The sequence below is a fragment of the Cupressus sempervirens genome, chromosome 11 (genome assembly GCF_028749045.1).
Source record: "Cupressus sempervirens isolate cs-2001-9-10 chromosome 11, ASM2874904v1, whole genome shotgun sequence".
NCBI lineage: Eukaryota > Viridiplantae > Streptophyta > Pinopsida > Cupressales > Cupressaceae > Cupressus > Cupressus sempervirens.
In genome coordinates this window covers 426,292,190-426,316,873 of record NC_143128.1, presented here as the reverse complement: position 1 = coordinate 426,316,873, position 24,684 = coordinate 426,292,190, and the positions used below count along the sequence as shown (strand labels likewise).

The following is a 24,684-nucleotide window of genomic DNA, read 5'->3' as shown; positions in this document are numbered from 1 at the left end:
AGATGATATTTTATTTGCAAAAATTAGTATTGAATATACTTATTTGTCGTGGCGTATGAGCAAAGCTTGTTTAATAATTTTGTTGAACATTAAGTCTTGTCTTTGTAAAAGAAGTAAATAAATGATATAATTATAAATCATTTAATATTTTCAATTCTTGATGGAACAATAAAGGTGGGTAGACTTATTCATATATCATGGTCATTGAGTCTAAAGTCACACATGTCAAAGAGTGAAGGGATATTCAATTTTTTTGAACAAGTTGCAAATCATGTTGGAGTCACAAAGAGTAATCCTAGGAATTGGTTGGAGTTGAATTTGGACTTTGACTAGGCAGTTTAGGGGTCTTTATGGCTAGTTTGAGCATTATATGGATAGTTTAGCTTGATTCATTGGTTCCTTTATGACTTACTAGTAGTTATGTAGTAGTTAGTAATCATTTTTGGTGATTATGACTCCTATTTTATAGGCTCTTTTCATGGATTCGACCCCAAGGGGGTTTGTACTTAGTCTTTGGGACTTATTGTTTTGACAGTTCTGATTATGCAGAGGAGATATTTTGTGACATTTTTTTGTCCTAGGTATTATCTAATATATTTTCTGTAACTCATTTTGGGATTCTGAATACATATTAACTGGATCATTTGTGGAGAATCTTTCTGAAAGCTAGCCTTATGTGTAATGACCCTCAATATAAGACTGACCCTCAATGAATTAATGACCAAATACATAATACATTATAATATCTTCGATAGCCTTAGATATAGGTCTACATCTCATCCAACCATCTAAATCTAAGAGTGCATAAGATAACTCTGAAATATAGAGCCTCGCTGAAACAAATGTCATGCATTGTATGAAGAACAACATGGGAAATCTACACCTGAGAAAATGAAGCATAACTCCAACCAAGTGTAACAATAAATTCTACGAACATAGGATAATTATCCAAGATAGGTCCACAATAAGAAGCCAAGCCTAAGGAATCTGGAAAGGACAAACAAGTGTTTGTTGAATCAAACTATCAGACTTATAACTGAAAAATAGAAAACAAAGAAAATATCTTTTTGGGTGATGCAAGATTACCAAAACTAAGTCATGCCTAATGGGAACTTGGATTCCTTGGCATACAAGGAAGCCTTATCAAGAATGCCCAACATTGCTGTAATGATCTGTTCATCCCGTGTGCCTGATAGTAGTTACCTGTTGGTCTCGTGTGCTTGATGGCCAGCTATGCGTTGGTCCCATTGCTTGATGGCCAACTACCCGCTAGTCTCGTGTGCCTGATGGCCAGGTACCCATTGGTCCCATGTACTTGATAGGAAACTACCTGATGGCCGTATAGTATAGCTCAATGGAGTTAACAATGATGTACAAACTATGTGGAGTGGGGCGTATAGTAGTTTGGAATGCAGTACAGACGGTGGTGTTGATTGGTAGTACGATAGCCTGGAGAGCCATATGGCATGGAGATGTTGCAGTATAGACAAAGATGGCCGTACGGTATGGTAATGTTATAGCACGGGTAGAGATGGTTGTACGAAATTGTAATGCTATAGTACGGACAGATGCACTGTTGCACCAAACCAAGGGTATGTGATGCTATATGTAATGTTCCAGTCCCTATACTCGAATAGATGTCTTCTTTGTATACCAAATTCTTCGATGTCAAGTGGCCTTGTTGGGGCTATACGGTGGCAAAACTAGGGCCGTATAGTGAGGAGTGCAAATGGCCGTATGAAGGAGACACAATTCTAGGGTCGTATGGTGGGGAGGAAGGAGTGTTGTATGGTGGCCACAAGTAGGAGTTTGTATTGAGGGTGTAGACTATACGTCGCCTTTTGCCAGTCCGTGCGGTGATGGTATTAGGTCATATGGTATCTCTTGCTAGTCCGTACGGTGGAAGTTTGTAGGTCGTACGGTATATGTTATGGTATCCATACGGTGTCTAGAATGCCCAAAAGGCCGCATGGTAGGTGAGCTGTACGATGTTGGAAGATGATGTTTGGTGCCAACCCTGAGGTCGTTCGATGGTGTAGATGAATGGACAAAATAATGTAGTGGGAAAGGTGAAAACAATACAACCATGAACAAGTAGAAATGGAGAAGTAAACACAAAGATAATCAATTAATATTTTCTAGAAGATGGTGCTCCAATTTGCCAAATCCGAGCAAAGTATTACAAGTGACGGAAAAGGGTGAGGGTTGAATCCCACCAAAACTGCACAAGTTAAATAGGGAAGATCTTTCACTTATGAAATGGTGAACATAACTTGAACTCCAACAAGAATTCGCAGCACAAATAAATAAACCAAAATGCATACCCATGACTACCTACAAACCGTGCTTAAATACCTGTCGAAAACCTTTCTGAGGGTGTACAAAGATAGCCGATGACAACTCTTACCAACGAAAACTAAAATAAAAATAGGTCCGAGATATATTAAATCAATCGGAACCACAAATACAAATATTAACTTGGGGCCCCATATTAATTAATTAAAGTAACTAATTAAAGGTCCTTTTATTATATTATTTAAATTCTAGGACCAATTAATTAATTAAATAAAATAAAGTAATTACATTAAAATTTTGGTACACTCCCTCCCCACCGTACGGCCTTGGAATTGTCTCTTCCGTACGATCATTTGCACTCCTCACTGTACGACCCTGGTTTTGTCACCGTACAACCCCAACAAGGCCACCTGACATCAAAGAATTTGGTATACAGAGGAGACATCTATTCGAGTACGGGGACTGGAACATTACATACACCATTTGCTACCCTTGGTTTGGCACAACACATAGTACATTTGTTCATGCTGCAGCATTACCATTGTCTCTGCCCGTGCTACAATATTATCATACTGTACGGCCATCTCTGTCCGTAGTGCAACATCTCCATACCGTACGGCTCTCCCGGCTATTGTACGACCAATCAACACCACTGTCTGTATTCCATTCCAAGCTACCGTACGGCCCACCCCAAACAGTCTGTACATCAGTGTTCACTCTAATCATCAGGTAACTGCCTATCAAGCACATGGGACCAATGGGTACCTGGCCATCAGGCACACAATACTAGCGGGTAACTGGCCATCAAGCGCACGGGACCAATGGCTAGCTGGCCATTAGGCACACGGGACCAACAAGTAGCTGGCCATCAGGTACATGGGACAAACAAATCATTACAATAGTGTTGGACATTCTTGATAGGGCTTCCTTGTATGCTAAGGAATCCAAGTTCCCATTAGGCATGACTTAGTTGTTATATATATGACACATCATCTATACAGAGGAAGTTCGCATGGACTCCGATAAGGTTCGTGCTATTCTGAGGATGTAGGAGCATCCTTGGGCTATTGATAATCTTGCATCACCCAAAAAGATACTTGCTTTGTTCTCTATTTTTTAGTTATAAGTCTGACAATTTGATTCAACTAACACTTGTTTGTCCTTTCCAGATTCCTTGGGCTTAGCTTCTTATTGTGGACCTATCTTGGATAATTATCCTATGTTTGCAGAATTTAAGGTTACACTTGGTTAGAGTTATGCTTCATCTTCTCAAGTGTTGTTTTCCTATGTTGTTCTTCATACGATGCATGACATTTGTTTTAGCGAGGCTCTATATTTCAGAGTTAGCTTATGCACTCTTAGATTTAGATGGTCAGATGACGTGTGGACCTATATCTAAGGCTGTCGAAGATATTATAATGATTTTGTATTTGGTCATTAATTCATTGAGGGTCAGCCCTATATTGTATAACATGTTTCTTATTATTGGAGATTGTGAACTCAAAGTGGGTTAGTGTGTCTTGATGGCTATATATGTAATGAAATAGAGTCTTGTAAGGTGACATGAATGATAGAGAGAAGGAATTGGTAGGTAAGGCTCGAAGTACTGGAGTTTGGTCTATTGTCTTGAATGTATTCGCCATAATTTGGAATGCCTTATGACTTGGCATGTATGTTCCTCATTTGATGTAATTCAAGATCTTCTTTTAATAAAGGAGTTTGTTTTCAGTTGTATCTTTTTATACTTCTGTTGTGTTGTATTTGATGGGGGTTTTGTCTCCTTTGGGGATACACCAACCTTTTACTGCATCATATGGTATCAGAGTAGGTTGATCCGATTGACTTTTTTGAGCATGGTTGATCTTGTTGGTGACTTGTTAAGACCTAGACTTCTTGATTGTGAGTTAGTAGATCATGGTTCTGGCACACAATTGCAGAGAACTTGTTCAAGTTGTTGGTAACCAGTTGCAAACTTATTGATTGTTGGCTTGGCTAATAGATTGCCGAAGATTGAGGTAGTTGTTACACCTTGATTTGATTTAGTATGTTGTCTAAAAGGATGAATCATAGGAGATTAGAACATATTTTTGAAGAATTTAAAGAAAAGACGAGGAATGAGATCTGTAATGTCTTAACTAGCTTGAGAAGGAATCATGAAAGAGAGGATGAATATGTAGAAGCTGTTGAAGATCTTGAAGTACCTAAAGTAGAAATCCCTGAAGAAGAAGAAAGACTGTTGAGAGTTATGGCACAAGTTGGTAAGAGTCATAGAATGGAGGTATCAAATTATTCTAGTTCTTTAGATCCTATGGAATTGACAAATTGGATAAATGAACTTGAGGATTATTTTGAGCTTGAGAATATTGTAGATCCACAAATGTTAGGTTAGCAAAAACTAAATTGAAAGGTCATGCTTCCTTGTGGTGGAAAGAATTACAGAAAGATAGAGAAGATAATGATGAATCTAAGATATGTAGATGGAAGCCTATGGTTTCTAGATTGAAGGCTAAATTCATGCCTGAAGATTATGAACTCGAATTGTTTAAGAAATTGCAGAACTTGAGACAAAATGATATGTCTGTGAAGGAATAAACTGAAGAATTTTACAAGATGCAATCAGATTTGGACATTGTGAATCTTCTAAGGAAAAGGTTGCAAGGTATATTAATGGTTTGAAATTTAATATTTAGGATGAATTGAGAACTTAGTTTAGTTGAAGTTGCTTATCAATATGCATTGAATGCAGAAGATAATCTAGGAAGAAAACAAGGTAAACAATTGATAAAATTGGATAAGGGTGAGCAAGTAGTTTCTGATTAGAAATTTGTTCTTAAAGACACTTGTTTTAAATGTGGTAAAGAAGGGCATCAAGCTTTTGAATGTCCTGGTAGAAAGATTGACAAACAAAACTTGGTAGCATAGGAACATCAGAAAGAGGAAACTTTTGATGTTGATTTAGCTTCACCTGAAGTTGGAGAATCTCTTTTGATGAGAAGGATCATGTTGGCTAAGCATGATGAGGAACTAGTGCAAAGAGGAAACTTATTCAGAACTATTTGTAAGTTTGGAGGTAAATGTTGCTAGGCTATTGGATGAAGGTAATATTGATAATCTTGTATCAGAGGAAATGGTTAGGAAATTTTGTTTGGAGAGAGTAAAACATCCTACTCCTTATGGTATCAGTTGGTTTCAAGATGATCATTGGGTGTAGGTTAGAGAACAATGCTTGGTTAATTTCAGCATTGGACCTTTTAAGTATAAAGTATTATGTGATATCGTTAACATGAGTGCTTGTCATGTTTTACTTGGAAGACCTTGGCAATTTGATAGAGGAGCTATACATGATTTCAGAAAAAATACTATTACAATTGAGAAGGATGGCAGAAAGTTTGTTTTGATTCCTTTGAAGGATGAGGAAGGAGAGCAAGAACCTGAGTGTTTTAAAGCTTTCAGTTTGAAAACTGGTAGAACCTATGGTTAATGTTATATATGATAAAGGACAGCCTGATTTGAGAGAGTTACCTGATCCTGTGATTAAGAACAGAGGTAAAGGGAAGAAGACTTCTAATCAGATGAAGGCATGCAGTAGTTATGATTCATTTGATCCTGGAAGTAGCAGTAGCAGCAAATCTGAGACATCCGACGGAATAATTGGTTGCAGTGGTAAGTTCGGACAAACTTTTGTGTTGATTGATGAAGAGGATTTATTGGTTAAGAATGAGCATGGGATTTATATGCTGAATCCTTTTAGATATTCATAAGTCCTTATGGAACATCTTTTGTCACCTTGGGTGTCTGATGCAAGAGCATGTTCTATAGAAGCACCAACTCAGCATCCTAGAGGCACCAACCATGATGATATTATAATTCTCTTTTGCAAAAATGCATTGATTTATGGTTTCTCTCTGTCGACTCATTGAACGATATATCTCTGCTACCTATCTCCAATCTTCACATCATGGATTCTCCCACACACTTGGACTTTGATGTTACTAATACAAACAGCCACCAATTTACACATCCTTCAATTTAGATAGTTTACACTTTATCGCATCTGATGCCTGCAATTAAACGATTAGAATGCAGCTACGCTCCACATATTATTTTCATACAGGTTCATACAATGTCATTGAAATATTCTTTGACCCTTCACAAATTGATTCCACTCACACTTGTTCTCCAGGTCTTTACACTTCTTAAATAAATACCTCTTTTAGGTGAACAGTTTGAAGGAAGTTTAAATCATTGATAACCGCTTACATGGTTATAACCAAATCCCCTGAACACTTGATTATATATGCATTGAACTACAGATATAGTTGCCATATGAATATTCATGATATACAATTTGTTTTTCTAATTACTGATGATGGTATGTACAGGTGGCAAATAACAGTTGTAACCAAACTAACCAAAGCTTTAACTGATCTATGAATGGCTTGATACATGCAGATTGTAAACTCTAAAGAGATGTAATTGTGTCTTCTAAACTTGCTGAATACAATTCATGCTAATCTAACAGAACAATCCTGTTTCCATATTTGATTAGAACAACTAAAAAATGCAGAATAGAGTAATGCAACTTTGATATGGTCAACATTATGCAACCAATGTATGCATGATGGAAAAACAATCTTAATATTCTGTGTTCTTGATTGATCTGATTCACACAAGGATCAAGGATAAAAGAATGGCCATCCATCAAATATAGCATCGATATCTGCAGAGCCGACACCCTGTTATCACTTTTCTGTCTGAAGATTGTCATGCCACCATTTGATACAAACAGATATGTGCATTCTGCATTTACCAAACTAGGGTTTCACATGAACATAATATCTGCAAATTTCATTGAACTGCTGAATCATATCATTATTTCACACTTTTATACCTGTATTTGAGATCAATGCATCTATTTAGACTTGACATCAATGATGAATTCTTCTAATGAATGCATATCATACTTAATTGTTGGAATGTAGCTAGCTATATTGTTACCACTGACGCGGGTGTGGATAGCTCCTTTTATTCAAGATCATTATATATTCTTGTATAGTTTTTTGAGATTAACAATTTTCTGAGTACAAGAAGCTAGAAAATAGGTTTGTTAATTTTGTATGGTTTCAATGGTAAGCCTTTCTTGTGGATAATATAATAGTTGTTTATCCATGTATATATTCCGGGACCTCAAATATATGAAGGCCTTTTGAACTTTCACAATATAAACTCAAATAGAGATGCTCTATCTGCTTACTTATTCTATCTAGCATAATGTAACATCTAATTCTATAAACCTTCTTCTCATCTGTTGATATTATAATATTTTCGTTATTTCACTCCTGTGATGTTTTAACTATGCATGCAGGGAGAAGCTGAAGAGCACGGCACAACTTTTTCTTTCAACACTTCAGTTGTTAGAGGCCACATCAATCAAAATGGTATTCACCTTCATATTTCTGAAACAAAAGACATGCATACATTTGTTTATGAACCTAATGCTCCAGCACAGCTAATATTGACTGCTAATGTTGTGATAAATTCTGCTGGCTTGAGTGCGACATCCCTTGCTAGAAGATTCCATGGTCTTCCATGCCAATCCATTCCTAAAACTTATTATGCCCGTGGCTGCTACTTTACTCTTTCTGAAACTCGAAAGGTTCCTTTTAACCATTTAATCTATCCAGTTCCAGAGGATGGTGGACTAGGGGTGCATGCTACCCTTGATATGAGTGGCCAAGTAAGGTTTGGACCGGATGTTGAATGGATGCCTGAGATTGATGATACAACTTGTTTCTTAAACATGTATAATCTCTATCCATTTTTAAAGAAACTTTATTTTGTTTTTGTATATATCATGTCTTTCGTGTGTAGGGGAAAATATAGCTAAATTATGAACCTTGGAGGAGAATATGTGAAAGAACTAAATTAAGGAATATAAAAACTTTTCAGATTCTATCATTTTCTTTTAAGTAATCTTATTGTTGCCAAGTTGTGTAACTTTGAACTACTATGGACAAGGTTTTCATAGTCCAAGAAAATAAAAAATGGAGCATTTGGAGAAAACTTTGTAAGAGATTTTAATATCAACATTTTGGTTCACATTATTATCCATCATCAAAATGCGAAAGATGTGCTAGGATTACATATGATAACTTGATATATAGTACAATGACAGGGGAAGCCCTCCTAGGGAAAGCTCAAAAAGTAGTGTTTCAAACATTAAGTAAATCTAAGAACCCAACAATTATTAAACATTATATAAAATTAAATTCTGTTTATATATAGTATGGAGCTTAATTCTCAGTTATAGGTTCATCCTTTCTTATTAAATAGATAATTGGACCTCAAGAGAGTGAATTGCTCTATTAATTTTTTGTGACTGCTTGCGTATTTCCATATTCTCCCAGTTCCATAATCTTTCTTTTAAACTAGCTTCTTTCTACAACTAAAACATTGAATTTCTCAATTCAAAATATTTCTTAGTCTTAAATGAATGCTCTGCAAAGGCTGATTTACAATTGCATTCTTATTTTGTCTGCAGTCTGCACCTTAATCACCTTAATGCTTTTGCAAATCAGTGCGCTCCCTTGAGACACGTCCCGTTTGGAATTCTCATTTCCTACAGGGGATGTGCAGATGCCTAAGAAATGTCCCCTGCTGCCCCCCTTGTTGTGCCTTGTTCAGGAAAAGTTTAGGAAACTTTTTAGTTTTTTGTATGCTTAGGGGATGGCTGGCTATCCCCAAGATGGCTAGGGAATGTCTAGGCATCCCTCAATTATCTCCACAGCAACTAGTCGTCCCTTATTGCCAAAGACATTTTGACACTAATTTTGAAAATTTCAATTAAAAAAGTGATGGGTGGTTCCCCACCTTTTTGAACCAAAACAAAACTTAATTTACCTATGAAAACAAAAAATAAGATAATTTTATTAATGTCCAACAAGAGGCTAGAAAAAGGCCTAAGGGACTGCCAACAAAAGAGCAACTATCCAACAAACAACACCAAACTATTTCCGGAAAAAGACATAAATACAAGAAATGCACAAACAAATTAGCTACTCCAAACAATTTGGAAGAAGTCCTAAATCAGCCGATAGGCAGTAGGACCAGAGGTCTTAGGATGCGCTCGAGAGCCTTTAGTAGTTCTAGAATAAGACAGCATCCAATGTTGACTAAAGGATCTACAAGGTCTCATATCCTTGGTAGTGCTTGTAGGGGGGTATCCATCACCCACTTGGTGCCCCGCATAGGGGGAACCACTGTAAAGGGAGTGATGAGTTGGTCAGAGTGCAATCTGTGGTGGAGGATCCACTGAAGGGTGTGGTCCCAGAGTCTCTGTGTCCATTGAAGATAGAGTGCAAGGTACCTTTGATCCGTATATGAGAAGAAGGCCAAAAGAGACTAAGTCTCTTAGAATAAGCAATAGAATTTCCCTTTGAACTTGTAGTATATGTGGCAGTGAAAAATGAACGACATCTCTATCTTAGCCTCCCCTAAATCACAAAGCTGACTGATACTGACCTCTCTCGGTAAATGATGGTCGGTTTGGGCACAGAGTTGTAATGATCCCCTTTTTATATTTGAACTATTATATAATAATCGTCAATTTGGTATGTTGAATTATGGCATCATTAAACATATTCTCAATTTAAATTATAATCAATTGATTTAATTGTCTTATGGGAAAATTCCATGACGTCCTCTGATTACTAAGGTCTTTCTCAAATGGTAGATTACCGTGCGAAGGTCGTGTGAAAAAGACTACATGCAACATCCCTCAAGACCTAACCCTAATATTGGGATAATCAATCATGTGCCTGAAATTACTCTGCCTTTATCTTCCACAAACTCCCTATCTAAAAATAACTCAATACAGAGTAAAAGATATAATTTATGCTTAAAGAATTATAATTTAAATTGTTTATACAAGCTTTATATATTTATTTTTATTATATTTATTATTTCAATGATATGCCATGAGAATTTTACCTAGCTATCTCTATGTGTTTGACTATTAGTCATATTATAATATCATTATGAGGTTTAATAAATAAGGAAGAACTACTTTAGCATTTATACTTTTATAGATGGTAATTATTTATTAATTTATATATTGTTCATAATAAATACTAAGATGGCATTATCTCCTCTCCTATTTTTTCGGGTTTTTCCCTTTAACATGGCTTGATCGATAACCTTATGAATTGATTTATTAATTTCCCTTGCTAGACATGGCGTTTGGCTTGTCTTTTGTTCACCCTATCTTCCACGTGGATTTCTTTGTTTATAATGTTGGGTAGATTATGTTTGCAAATGAAAAATGGATCAACCCAAATTAGTATGTCCTCTTTACAATGTGTTTTATTTGTAACTTGACCATTTTTTCTTTTTGCTAGCCCTTATCACCTCCACGATGGCAATCTAAATGGTAATAAATTCTTATGCCCCATGGTTTGAATCCGTGTCATTCATCCTTTTAGATGTTTCTTGATTTTTTGATTAATGCCCATTTGTCCTAGCACAGCACTCGATTTATAAATTGAAAAGCTTTTTTTTTCCGATATTCTCCTTGGCATTGATAGGAGTGTGAAATATCACCTTGTCCTTCAAGGGATGTGACGTTTGATGCATGGGCATCGTCTTATGTCTTTTGGTCATAAATTTTAATTGGATGCATATACTATTCATTTGTTTATGATCTAATATTATTACTTACAAAGAATTAGATGGACTTGGCAACCAAAACTTATATTTACCAATTATTAATATTTAGTTGTTAGTTTAGTTTAATATGAAAAATATTTGTTTATGTACTTGTTAATATCTAATTATAGTATGAATGTATATTTTATCAATCGATAAGCCATTTCTCATTAAATAACTATTCAATTTCATTAGTAGATTCTACTATTAGAGGGATATTATAGTGCTACCCTCTCAAAATTGCTTGTCCTCAAGCAATTACAATTTGAATTTGGAATTTGAATGATTAGATCTCAATAACTTTGTTCAATTTCCCTTTGTTCGAATTGACTGATAGATCTTATAATATCGAAGTTGAATGTATGATTGATGGCAATAAATAGCTTCAATGTATGATACTGAGTGATGGTGGAAGATTGAGTAAATTTCCTTCTTAGATGACCTCTTTAGAGGATGGAAATCTCATTGTCGCAAGGTGCTAGATACTCATCTACGAGTAGGCTCCCTCAAGGTACTGGGATTGCATGTTCATACCCATCTTGGACTCTTTCCTCCAGGTTTTTGGAATCATGCTCTTACCCATCTTGGATGCTTTCCTCAGAGCATTCAAAACCATGTCCTCACCCATCTTCAAATCTTTCCTCAAGGCATTAGAACCCATCTCCTTACCTACTATGGAATCTACCTATCTTGTGAGGATATACTCTGCATCTCCCATCTTGACAATAATCACTTGTATTCAATGGTTTGCTCTTTTTATTGATTGAAAAGTGTAATAACTGCAATAGGTTATAACTTCGTGAACTACCAAATCTTTCTCAAATTCAATTGTTTGACATTTTGTCGAACACTTTGCAAGCAAGCGTTGAAACCACTGTAATAATCCCAACTAGTTTTAACTTCGTGAAACACCAAATCCTTCTCAAATTCAATTGTTTGACATTTTGTCAAACACTTTGCAAGCAAGCTCTGATACCACTGTAATATCCCTTGTCAATTCGAACCTCAACTTGTTGATTTGTAGGTCAAGGAAAATTGTGAAACACTTCCAATATGATCTCTATGCTTGCTGGTTCTGAGTTTTAGACTGATTATACTTGTTTGAAATGATATAAAAGGGAATCTAAAAGCCTGTAATTAATTACTATTATATCTAAGAAAAGAACTAAATGCATATGCAATGTTCTTTTGGCTTTTCAAATGGATATAGATGAATTATAAATGAAAAATGTGCACTTACAGCCAATTGGAATTTTTTCAAACACTTGGCATGCATACTATTATGCCAATCATGGAAGACATAAATATGCATTTTACATCAAATATATAGACTTGCAACTTATTACTCCTTTAGTGAGATATTTTCTAATTCAATGCTTAACATAATATTCCAAGGCTCTTGGCTTTGCAAACCCCCAAAAAAACTGAGTAGAGATGATATTATAAATATGATATAAAATGTGCATCTACAGCTACTTATGACAGCCACTTTTACAATGCCAAATGACCAATTTAAGTGATACAAATTGATTGTAGAACTCAATATACAAATTGCTCAATGAAGGAGATGAAATTACAATCATAATCAAGCCAAGTACTATAGCACAGGTACTATTCATGACACTGTTCACGTCACTGTTCATGGCATTGTAGGAGCCAACAATAAATGTACTCTCCAATTTAAGCATAGATAGAACTCTAAAATGAAGCTCTCATGAATGCCAAATTCAGTGGATATTTCACCACCTCAAATGGTTGCAACATTGAAGAATTGATGCTCTCCAATGGCTAACTGAAGTAAAAACCCCTTACTTTCTTCTCTCAAGTTTATATCAAATGCAATTGACATAATTGGATGCCTAACAATGAAGCTCTCACCTATTTATTCTTTTCCTTCACCCGTCTAGAAGGAAATAAAATATTATTTAATTGAACTCTCTAGAAGCTTCCCCCTTTTCAATACAATAATTAGTTGTGCTTCTAGAAAATGCACTCTCTAGAAGCTTCCCCCTTTCCAATACAATAATTAGTTGTGCTTCTAGAAACTTAAATTAATAAAATCTAAAGTCACCTGTAGATTTATTTATTTATTGACTTTAATGTATTTTATTTCTCCTTATTTCTCCACTTAGCCTTCAGAGAATGAAAAGCTAAGAACTCCATTAAGGGTATAAAAGATGGGGAACATTACAGTCCGCCCTCCTTGAAATTGCTTGTCCTCAAGCAATCCAGCAACACAATGAACTCAGCAACACAATGAACTCCAACCTCCACCTAGATCCCAAATGAAGTGGTATTTAACATCCCTGTGGACAACTAAACCAATTGCAAACTAGCATCATCAGGACCAATCACATGTCCTGCATTCTAGCACCCAAAACTTGTGCTGATGATGTAGAAGTCAGAATGTCACCAGAAGGCAACTCCATAGAAGATATATGAAACCTCTTCTTCTCTGTATCCACCCACATAATATATATTAGATTGGAATCCTGATCATCACCAACATGCATTGAAAAAGATGTAGCTACAGGTGAACCATATGCACTAATGCCAACTGTATCAACAATAGGTGTAGCCACATCAAAATATATGGACACAGGAACAACACGAACTGCCACCATAGAAAATTGAACCGAATTTGCAGTTGATGAAAACTCATAATCATCAACATGTGCGCCATCATCAGAACACACATCAACGATTGCATGCATATTGCTAAACTCCTCATTGGATGGTTCAACTGACACAGAAGTGGCTACTGATATGACAGTATCCTCGTATGCTCCTACTCCCACTATTGCTGCATCGCCATCAAATACATGATCTGGGGAAGTCATGCCAACAAATGCATCATCTGACTTAATCAGTCATGAATTCTCATCACCTTCCACCTTAGTTGTGCCCAACTCATGCAGTATCTCATAAGAAATGTCCTGCAAATATGAAGCCGCAACTGTGTCATCACATTTCGCTCTTCAAAAAAACGATATCATGCTCTGCTTAGATTTTGGATTCAAAATTAGTTGGGTCATCCATTTGTGATTTTGATTCATCTGATTCACTAGCACATCCAATTGTTTCACAATACTCTATATCTCAAAATCTTCAACCCTTGGCGGAAAAGTATGCCCTATGTGGGTATAATAAATACCAAACCTTCTGTCACCATCCATAACACTGAAAACCAAGTCCTCTAGCTCTGGGTCAAAAGAAAAATGATAAGCACTCCTTGCAGTGTAATGCCAATAAAAACTCCCAATCTTTGTCAAGTGCTCATCATCATCAAACTGGGAATCAGAAGATGGCTCCAATCTCTGACTTTGAACTACTGGTCGGGTAGGATCCTAGGCAACCCTCTCAGCAAACCCAACCAGAAAACCCCTATTGGGAAGCATTGTAGCCAAGGTCTCTAGAATCTTCCTCACCAATTGTCGTATAACACAGGAGCCCCGAATGAGAGTACCCTCATATATATTGTATGAAACCTCTTGCAAATCCAAGCTCTCAAGAAAATACTCCATGAATGACTCAATACAGTAGAAATTATATGTGGAAGCATCAATCTGCTCCCCGCAATCCATAGTTGATCCCTCTAAAATTTGACAATGCAAACTGTCCAATGCTACCAGCTGTATGAAAAGAAGTAGTTTCACTTCTAGTAGAAGGAAGGAAATCACCATGAGAGCTCGTCTCCACTGATGCTCTCACCTTATCTGTACATACTACACTCATATCCTGGACGAATGTGTTCGCCGCATCATCACGTCCCTCATCCTCAATCATAGAAGCAAACTCACCACCAACCACAATATGTCACTAAATAGGGTATGGGGCTGGTATCAATTGTACTCGTTCTAACTCCACGCCAACCTCATCCAATTATGGCTGTGTCTCCTGAAGAGCCAACTGAGTATATTGAAGAGAGTCTATGGTCACCTCAAGCTCCTAGGTGAGCTCAGCCACCTCCTCCTCTTTCCCTAACAACATCTCATAGCAGATGCTACCCCACTCTAGAAGGTAATCCTTGTCAGCAATTAACTGAGAGTAACTATGCTTCAAGATCCTAACAACCTCTTGAAGCGCATGAACCTCTGCTAGAGAAATAGTACTATTACCATGCTCATCAAACATAGGAGCACCCCAACCAAATGTTGCTAACATTTGACTAATAGCATCATAATGCTCAAGAGCTAAAGAAATGTTACTATCACTCACCTTCAGCTGACAAATCACATGATGCCTCTGTAATCCCTAACTCCTATTTAAGCTCTCTGTCTCACTAATTGCACTGAGATAGGAAACTGAATGAGAACTCTCCACCAAAAGATTGCTCATATGGGTGCTATCTTCATCGCACAATTCTGCATCTGACATAGAACTGCCATGTACCTCAACCAACTTCTCATCCGAAGAAATGGAAGCCCTTGCTGAATCAATCTCTTTGCATGTCTTGGCTTCCACCTCAATAGAAGGATCCTGTAAGCATCAATCCTGGGACTCATCCAAAACCTTCTTGGAGTCATCACCTAATATTTGACAAGGGGTGTCATACCTAGTACATCTCATAGCATCTTCAAATGGATCATCATTTGTGTCCATACTATATGCATCGACATCTCCTAATAGAGCCTCAACTACTGTCACCTGACTCTACACACATGACTCTATGTCAAACTATGTATAAATAATACTAGACTAGGAACCCACATCTACTGACTCCGCTGAAACACGCACATCACCAACATTACAATTGAGTGATTCTATACGGGCCTCAATCCCACCTGAGGAATCAACTCCCTCGTACATTGGAGCAACTCTACAATAGCTGACATATAAGTCTCCAATAACTACTCCCTTCTCAAGAGAACCTGAACAGTTATTGATAACTACATCATCAACTGCCTCTGAACTAATCATAGCGACTACTCTGGGAGCCTCAACCTGCTGACGTTCAGTGCTGTTATCCACCAAGGGCACTAACACATCCACATGTCCTTGTGAAATAAGTCTATCGTCAACACTGTGGATAGGACTAGCTGGTGTCGTACTGAATACAGGTACATCTGCATCATGGACACATGTCGGAAAAAACTCAAGCTTCCTTCCTGGCAACCTCGATCTCGGCCTTCTAAAGGTAGAAACCATATACCTCACTGCCCTCTCAACTATCTCTGGAGCCGACAAGCTCTTTGCCAACCTCTATTGATGAAGCTTAAGTTTCTCTATACTTTCCTGCAAAGCATTCACCTTCACACTAACTTCCTCATTACTCCACCGACTTCTAGAACTCCCAGTCCTCCTATGTCCGTTCATCTCTAAAAAATCGTAGATCGCTGGTCATTCCAAATGTAACAGCAAATCTGACAATAATTAATATTTTCCTACCCTATAGGATGGCAGGAAATCTTTGATACCACTGTAATAACCCCAACTGGTTATAACTTCGTCAAACACCAAATCCTTCTCAAATTCAATTGTTTGACATTTTGTCAAACACTTTGCAAGCAATCTTTGATACCATTGTAATAACCCCAACCAGTTATAACTTCATGAAATACCAAATCCTTCTCAAATTCAATTGTTTGACATTTTGTCAAACACTTTGCAAGCAAGCTCTGATACCACTGTAATATCCTTTGTCAATTCGAACCTCAACTTGTTGATTTGTAGGTCAAGAAAAATTGTCAAACACTTCCAATAAGATCTCTATGCTTGTTATTTTTGAGTTTCAGACTGATTATGCTTGCTTGAAATGATATCAAAGGGAATCTAAAAGCCTGTAATTTATTACTACTATATCTAAGAAAAGAACTAAATGCATATGCAATTCTCTTTTGGCTTTTCAAATGCATATAGATGAATTCTAAATAAAAAATGTGCACTTACAGCTAATCGGTATTTTGTCAAACACTTGGCATGCATACTATTATGTCACTCATGGAAGATATAAATATGCACATTACATCAAATATATAGACGTGCAACTTATCTATCCTTTAGTGAGATATTTTCTAATTCAATGCTTAACATAATATTCCAAGGCTCTTTGCTTTGCAACCCCCAAAAAGGCTGAGTAGAAATGACATTATAAATCTGATATAAAATGTGCATCTACAGCTACTTATGACAACCACCTTTACAATGCCAAATGACCAATTTAAGTGATACAAATTGATTGTAGAATCTGATATACAAATCTCCCAATGAAGGAGATGAAATCGCAATCATAATCAAGCCAACAATTGTAGTGCGGGTACTATTCATTGCATTGTTCACGTCACTGTAGCAGCCAGCAATAAATGTATTATTCAATTTAAGTACAAATACAACTCTAGAATGAAGCTCTCCTGAATACCAAATTCAGTGGATATTTCACCACCTCAAATGGTTGCAACACTGAAGAATTGGTGCTCTGCAATGGCTAACTGAAATTAGAAACCCTTAATTTCTTCTCTCAAGTTTATATCAAATGCAATTGACAATAATCGGATACCTAACAATGAATCTCTCGCCTCTATTTATTCTTTTCCTTCACCCTTCTAAAAGGAAATAAAATATTATTTAATTGAACTCTCTAGAAGCTTCCCCCTTTCCAATACAATAATTAGTTGTGCTTTTAGAAAATGCACTCTCTAGAAGCTTGCCCCTGTCCAATACAGTAATTAGTTGTGCTTCTAGAAACTTAAATTAATTAAATATAAAGTCACTTTTAGATTTATTTATTTATTGACTTTAATTTAATTTAATTTTTCTTATTTCTCCACTTAGCCTTCGGAGAATGAAAAGCTAAGAACTCCATTGAGGGTCTAAAAGATGGGGAACATTACAAAAAGTTTATAATTTTCTTCACCCTACAAGATGGCAAGATCATGCTTTGATACCATTTGAATTGTTCCCCTTTTCACACTTGAACTATTATGATAATAATCGTCAATTCTGTATATTGAGTTATGGGATCATTAAACATATAATCAATTGATTTAATTGTCTTATGTGAAAACTCCATTACTTCCTATAATTGCTAAGGTCATTCTCAGTTGGTAGATTTACAGTGCAAAGGTCGTGTGAAATAGACTACGTGTAATGTCCCTTAAGGCCTGACCCTAATATTGGGATAATTTGTGATGTGCCAGAAATTACTCTGCATTTACCTTCCACAAACTCCCTATTTAGAAATACATCAATACGGAGTAAAGGATAGAATTTAGGTTTAAAGAATTATAATTTAAATTGTTTATACAAGCTACATATATTTATTTTCATTATATATATCATTTCAATGATCTACCATGAGATTTCTACTTAGCTATCACTATGTGTTCGACTAGTAGTTATATTATAATATCATTATGAGGTTTAATAAATAAGGAATAGATGGTAATGATTTATCAATTTATATATTGTTCATAATTCATATTAAGATGGCATAATCCCCTCTCTAATTATTTCGGTTCTTTTCCTTTAATATAGCTTGACCGATAACCTTATGTTTCCACTTATTAATTTCCCTTGCTAGACATGGTATTTTGGCTTGTCTTTTGTTCACCCTATCTTCCATGTGCATTTCTTTATTTATAATGTTAGGTAGATTATGTCTACAAATGAAAAATGGATCAACCCAAATTGGTACGTCCCCTTTTCAATGTGTTTTATTTGTAACTTGACCATCAGTCTTTTTGTAGACCCTTATCACCTCCATGATGGCAGTGTAAATAGTAATAAATTCTTATGCCCCATGGTTTGAATCTGAGTCATTCATCCTTTTAGATGTTTCTTGATTTTTTTCGTTAATGCCCATTCGTCCTGGCACAACACCCGATTTATAAATTGACAATTTTTTTTTGTCGATATGCTCCTTGGCATTGATAGTAGTGTTAAATATCACCTTGTCCTTCAAGGGGTGTGACGTTTGATGTGTGGGCACCACCTTATGTCTTTTCGTCATAACTTTTAATTAGATGTATACACTATTCATTTGTTTATGAACTAATATTATTATTTACAAAGAATTAGATGGACTTGGTAATCAAAACTTATATTTATCAATTATTAATATTTAGTTGTTAGTTTAGTTTAATATTAAAATTATTTGTTTATCTATTAGTTGATATTTAATTATAGTATGAACGTACATTTAATCAGTCGATAAGTCATTTTTCATTAAATAACTATTCAATTTCATTATTGGATTCTACTATTGAAGAGATATTAGAAGCGTTGATGGGAGCTCACTTTAAAGGAAGGAAAGATCTTCATTTAATGTGCAAATTTGAGTTCGAGAACAAGTAGAGAAAGAATACAATAGAAAGAAGAGAGAAGAATAGTTGAAATAAAAGACCAAGTCCTCAAATCCACTACATTAGAGGCAATTTCTTCTTCTACAAGTGTTTTTTTCATATTGTTTTGCATTTTTGTAAGTTTTAAAAATCATTTAACACATAGAGAGGGCATTGTTTGTTTATTCTTCCTTTGCTTTGAACATGAAGTTCCCATTTAATTTTTTATTTGAAAAAAAAAAGGAGCAGTTGGATTACTAATAGTGAAGAGGTTGAACTTCAAATGCAAGAAAGTAGACTTAGTATTCATAAAAGTATGGTAGCCATTGTGAGTTCAAGTTCAAAGCTTCAAACCCATTTGAATGTTCCTTAATTTTTTTCAAAACCTATGCAAAAGGTCCATTTAACTCCAAGAAGCCTCTACTACAATTTGCGTCACAAGTTGATAAGGATATTAAAATTAAGTTAAGGGGTTAGTAGAGTATGACATTTACGTGCATTCAAAAAAGAATATAGTGGAGGCTATATGAGAGTTTATTGTCATCTTTTGTAGATAGGTGGCAAGGGGTGAAAGATTGTGATAAATTAACTTCAGATAAAAGACTTAGGCAGCTAGATTGAATTTCGGGGTTGGTAAAAGAAATAAAGAAATTTTATTGGAGAGTTCACAGCCTAGAGTGTGTTTGACTTAAAGATTTGCGAATGTTGGATTTCATAGGTTAGAGGTTTCTCTTACAAGTGAAGGAAGAACTTTTGGTTCAATGTAGTGTTCCCTTCTTAAGCACTGGTGGCTTGGTGACTACTAACTTATTTAGTGGGTTCTCGTAGGTTGTGAGTGGGTTAGGGAACTTTGTTGGGACTTGGAGACTGTGTAGTTAGCTTATCCAATAGTTACATGTACTGCCTTGACCTCCATTCCGTTTGATATGCATTGACACTTTTTTTGTACGATTTTAGACATTTAATTTGTTTTTACTATCTCTAGTGAGTATCAACTTAGGCATTGACTTGGTTTGTTGTCACTAGTTTCACTTTGGATAGTTGGCGATTGTAGTTAAATAATGTTAATGTATAAGTTAAGTTGATGTTTAACTTATATGATTTAAAATATACTTTACTTATTAGAGTGGTCTCTAAGGGACATTAAGAGACCCAAAAGGTAAATATATGTTATGTTTAAGGGGGAGGCCCACACAGGATAGATGAGGGGCTTTATTTGAATAAAAAAAATTAATTCTCAAGGTTGGGTTTGGAAATTGAGGGAGAAGATAAAAGGCTTTTGAGAACTCATTTTGGAGGCATGTTTGGAGATTGAGGAAAAGATATTCTGGATGAACAAAGTTTCTTGCAAGTTCTTTGAGAGGATGGAAGTCTTCACAAAGGGCATCCATTTTGGAAGTGAAATCTTGATGGATTTGTGAGTCATTCTACATTGGAACTACACATGCACCTTGTTGGGTGGATATTTTGCAACCGACAATTTTGGGTAAAATCCAGTCGCAAAATAAGATGATCAGCCACAATGTGTGAGACAGAGTCTCTCCTACCTTAAAGGGGAGGCTCCCCCTACTCACCATTCCTTGGATCAACTCAAGGTAAGCAAAAAGTTGAGAGATTTTGTAAAAAGGTGTTACCAATATTCATTCCTCTTAACTTTCAGGAAAGAATCCACTTACCCATGGAGCAAGTAGTGGGCAGGGTGAAATCTCTAATTACACTTCTATCTAAAAGCTGAAAGTGGTGATACTGATAAACCAACACTAACTCAAAGGATAGCTGAAAGTATACTGATTTGGCTTTAAGTCCGCTCGTAATTCTATATGAATAAGCTTTACTAATTGGGCACAAAGTCTTCCAAAGTAAAGATATCTGAATTATTTTGTGAAGCAAGAAACAAATATAAGCTACAGACAGAGCTTCTAGTCTATATATCTCCACAATTGTTCCTAGTCAAAGCTCTGGCTCCAATTGCTTCTTAACTCGTTTTACACTCAATTATCAAGAGCACAAGATCACATGAACCAAAGATAACATATGCAAATCATAGACAAAGCTTCCAATGCGCACAAGTAACATTTGCACTCAATCAAAGTTCAGTTTCAAATGCTCCTTTGTATTCACTTTTCTATCAAAATAGTGCTACACAAAGTTATGCTGGCACAATTTCTCTAGAGCTCTCTTGTATACAATAATGAATATTTTTACAATGAGGGAGCACTCCTTTATATAGGCAAAAAAGTTGAGAAAAAGATGGAGGAAAAAGTGGGAGCAACTCAACCAAATGTGACTTAGTCTAACTAAAAGAGGAATTATTGGGTTATATGCAATTGCACGTGCAATTCGAATTACATGTAATTACATCTTTTCATGCAATGTATCCTCTTTGATCTACAAATAGAAATAAAAACAAAATAACAATCTTATAGATTTTTCTTTAGTGCCTTGAATTTGATGATAACATCACACACTGTAAGAAGATTAGAAATCTCCATTGTCTTTGATATTGCCTCTATCCTCACTGCATCTGCATATGCTGATTGCACAACCTTGAAATTTGCCGCTAGAGAATCTTGTAGGTGTTTTGCCAAAGACTTATGCAAAGCAAATTTGTTCATTGTGTGAGAACCAAAATTTTTAGAATCTAAATCAGCATTGACCTTGATTGTATAATCTGAAGTCATTCTTTCAACCACAATCAGACTACTGCGTTCATCAAGAATCAGACATCCTATTTTCTCTAAGTCACATGTGATTCCTGTTTCTATTGCCTGACAATCTCCAAGGGCTGCTTGCAACTTTATTATCAGTTTTTTCAATGTTTCTTCTTTGTAGTCCATAAGTCCTTGATACCTGAAAAACATTTTATAGGATGGAAGAATGTCATGTGAAACCATAGCATCTAGATCAAGCTTAGCAATCTCGTCCTGGTCATTAAAAATCCATTTCAAATCATCAACTTCTTAAGTCAAGGAAGAAATCAAATCTTGTTCCATCTCATCCATGTCTTTGATACACCTAAGGACTTTAACCGTATCTATAATAGCTTGGACTCCTTCAGAAATAACTTCTCCCACCCAAGACTTGACAGCTTCAACCATTTTTTTCTCCCTAGATGTCACAGACACAACATCAACATTTTGAGAAGATTGTTGCCAAATAACTTCATTTGAGTGAGCAACCTCATGTTTGAACTGATTTTTCTCTTTCCATAATTCATGATTGCTCTTTGATACATTGGCAAGTGCATCTTTGTCATGTCCCCTATTTTTCTAATAAAATTCAATAATATGAGTCAAAGAAATAATAAATTTTAAAAGAGAACATAATATTATAATAATTATGTTGATAATAATATTATAATATGATAGTAGCCAAGAAAGAATAATTAACAAGACAACATAATAATAATATTATAATATTATTATAGTATTATAATAATATTATTAAATATATTTGATAATATTATAATAATATTAAGAAGGAATATCATAATAAAGATGATTATAATAAAATATTAATAATTATAAATATAATTATAGTTGAACAATTATTAAACTAATATTAATAATTGCTTTTGATCGGTCATGTCTTTTGGAGATTAAAATGGACTGGGTATATAATGGAGAACAAATTTAAAAGGGAAGGGCATCAGAAAATATGATAGAAACAGATGGAAACTCTGGGAAATAATCAATACTATCAAGGTTTTAGAATAATGCCCCTATTTTCTAAATGGGAGGAACTGAGGACATTACAGTGGTATCAGAGCCATGAGCTTGCCATCAAGCTGCCTTGGGGTTGCTGATTTTAACTTTGCAAAGCATAGAAGAAAATGGCATTGCAGAACGAAATAATATTGCCGGTGCATTGATTTCAGAGCATGCAAGTTATGGTGATAAGTTGAAAAAAATATTATTGAAATCATATTATAAGCATCAGAATACCATGACAAAGAACAAATGAAAATCGAATGCAAAAACATCATATGCAGTCCAAGGATAATCACATAAGTTCAATATTAAGCAAGGTCTAAATTCAAGAGCCATATCGTTGACTTACAACCAACTGGAGTACCATCTCAATACTGTGAAAACAGTATCTCTGCAGAAATGGACACCATAATTGGGAATTACAGCAAATTATCTGTTGAATGAGGTTCTTTGTTAACAACATAGAATTGTGTATGCAGTCATCAGACAACAGGCAGAGAACAAAGAAATTAAAAGCACCTGGAACAGCGTCAGAGGAGAGTAAGAAAAGCATTGAACAAGACAAACACAAAAAGAAATTACCTCTAAAAAGACAATAGGGGATTTAACAGTAAGATCGAAAGAAAACAATTACAAGGGAAGTCACTAATAAAGGTCGGAAGAAAGCCACATAACAAAGGAAGAGCCATCTGTAAAAGACATCTAACCAGTTTAAAATCAGACATTAAAGTGTTTCCCTATATATTAATAGCAGTAAATATTATCATTGACATTTCGATAACCAATTTCAAATAGAAGCATTTGCAATTGCTATACATCTGAATCTAAACACTCAAATTATTATATCGAGTAATACAAATCACCCATTGGAAGATCAAATTATTATGACAAAAAGTTAATGTGATTTGGTTTTGTGAGGTGTGAGATTGAATGTCTTTTGCTTATGTCTGACTTTCCTCAGTATTACCAACTCTAATGGCTGGAGATGTCTCTTTCATAAACCCATGATAATCAACCTTTCAGCAAACTAAAATGATGTAGATCTTGGGAAGCTAAGTTATCAACGGACAAGGCTTGATATTATTCCAAGGATTGAATGAAATTGCAAAGCACAATTGGGTGCAAAATTTTGGACAATCTGGAATGGCCATGACTCTTGGAAAAACCCAATGGGAAGATATAAAAAAGTATTCAGAACCCAAGATTTGGGGGGGAGTATAGAAGGGGAAAACACAATTGGAATCACCATTTAAAACATAGGCAATACATTGAGAAGACACCGGACAGAGATATTATATTTATGTGCATGGTCAACAGATCATACATGGCGCCAAGAAAGATGAGCACCGATCAGTATTAATCTGCAGTTATAGAAACTATAATATATAGAATTAGAGCCCTCTATGAGTACATGTCAATAGATGAAGGGAGAGAAAAATCATTGATTATCAGATCAGAAATTCAACTGAAGAAAGATCCTACTTGTCAATTGTCAGAAGCACGACATGATTAGAAAGGAATAGAGGAACAATCAACACTAGGCAGATAGTCATCATAGCTAGTGATGCTAGAAGGATAAAAAGACACTATTACAAGGAATTGCACGGCCATATCCATCAAATACGAGCTGCATGCAACACTGCAGATTTCTACCTAGAAATTAGATAAGGGAAAGAAAATAAGATCAAGGAATTTGA

The 24,684-nt window shown here is 35.6% G+C and overlaps 1 protein-coding gene across 5 annotated transcripts in view; it reads left to right on the top strand.

The window, feature by feature from the left end:
• Positions 1–24,684, top strand: part of LOC149530248 (FAD-dependent oxidoreductase family protein) — a 216,796-nt gene that overhangs the window by 95,960 nt on the left and 96,152 nt on the right. For 4 of the 5 annotated variants that reach the window (XM_089808651.1, XM_089808653.1, XM_089808654.1 and 1 more), the window contains exon 3: positions 7,661–8,097. In XM_089808651.1, coding sequence (XP_089664777.1) covers positions 7,661–8,097 — 437 coding nt within the window. The remainder of the gene's footprint in view (positions 1–7,660; positions 8,098–24,684) is intronic. The other variant, XM_089808655.1, reaches the window with a different exon arrangement.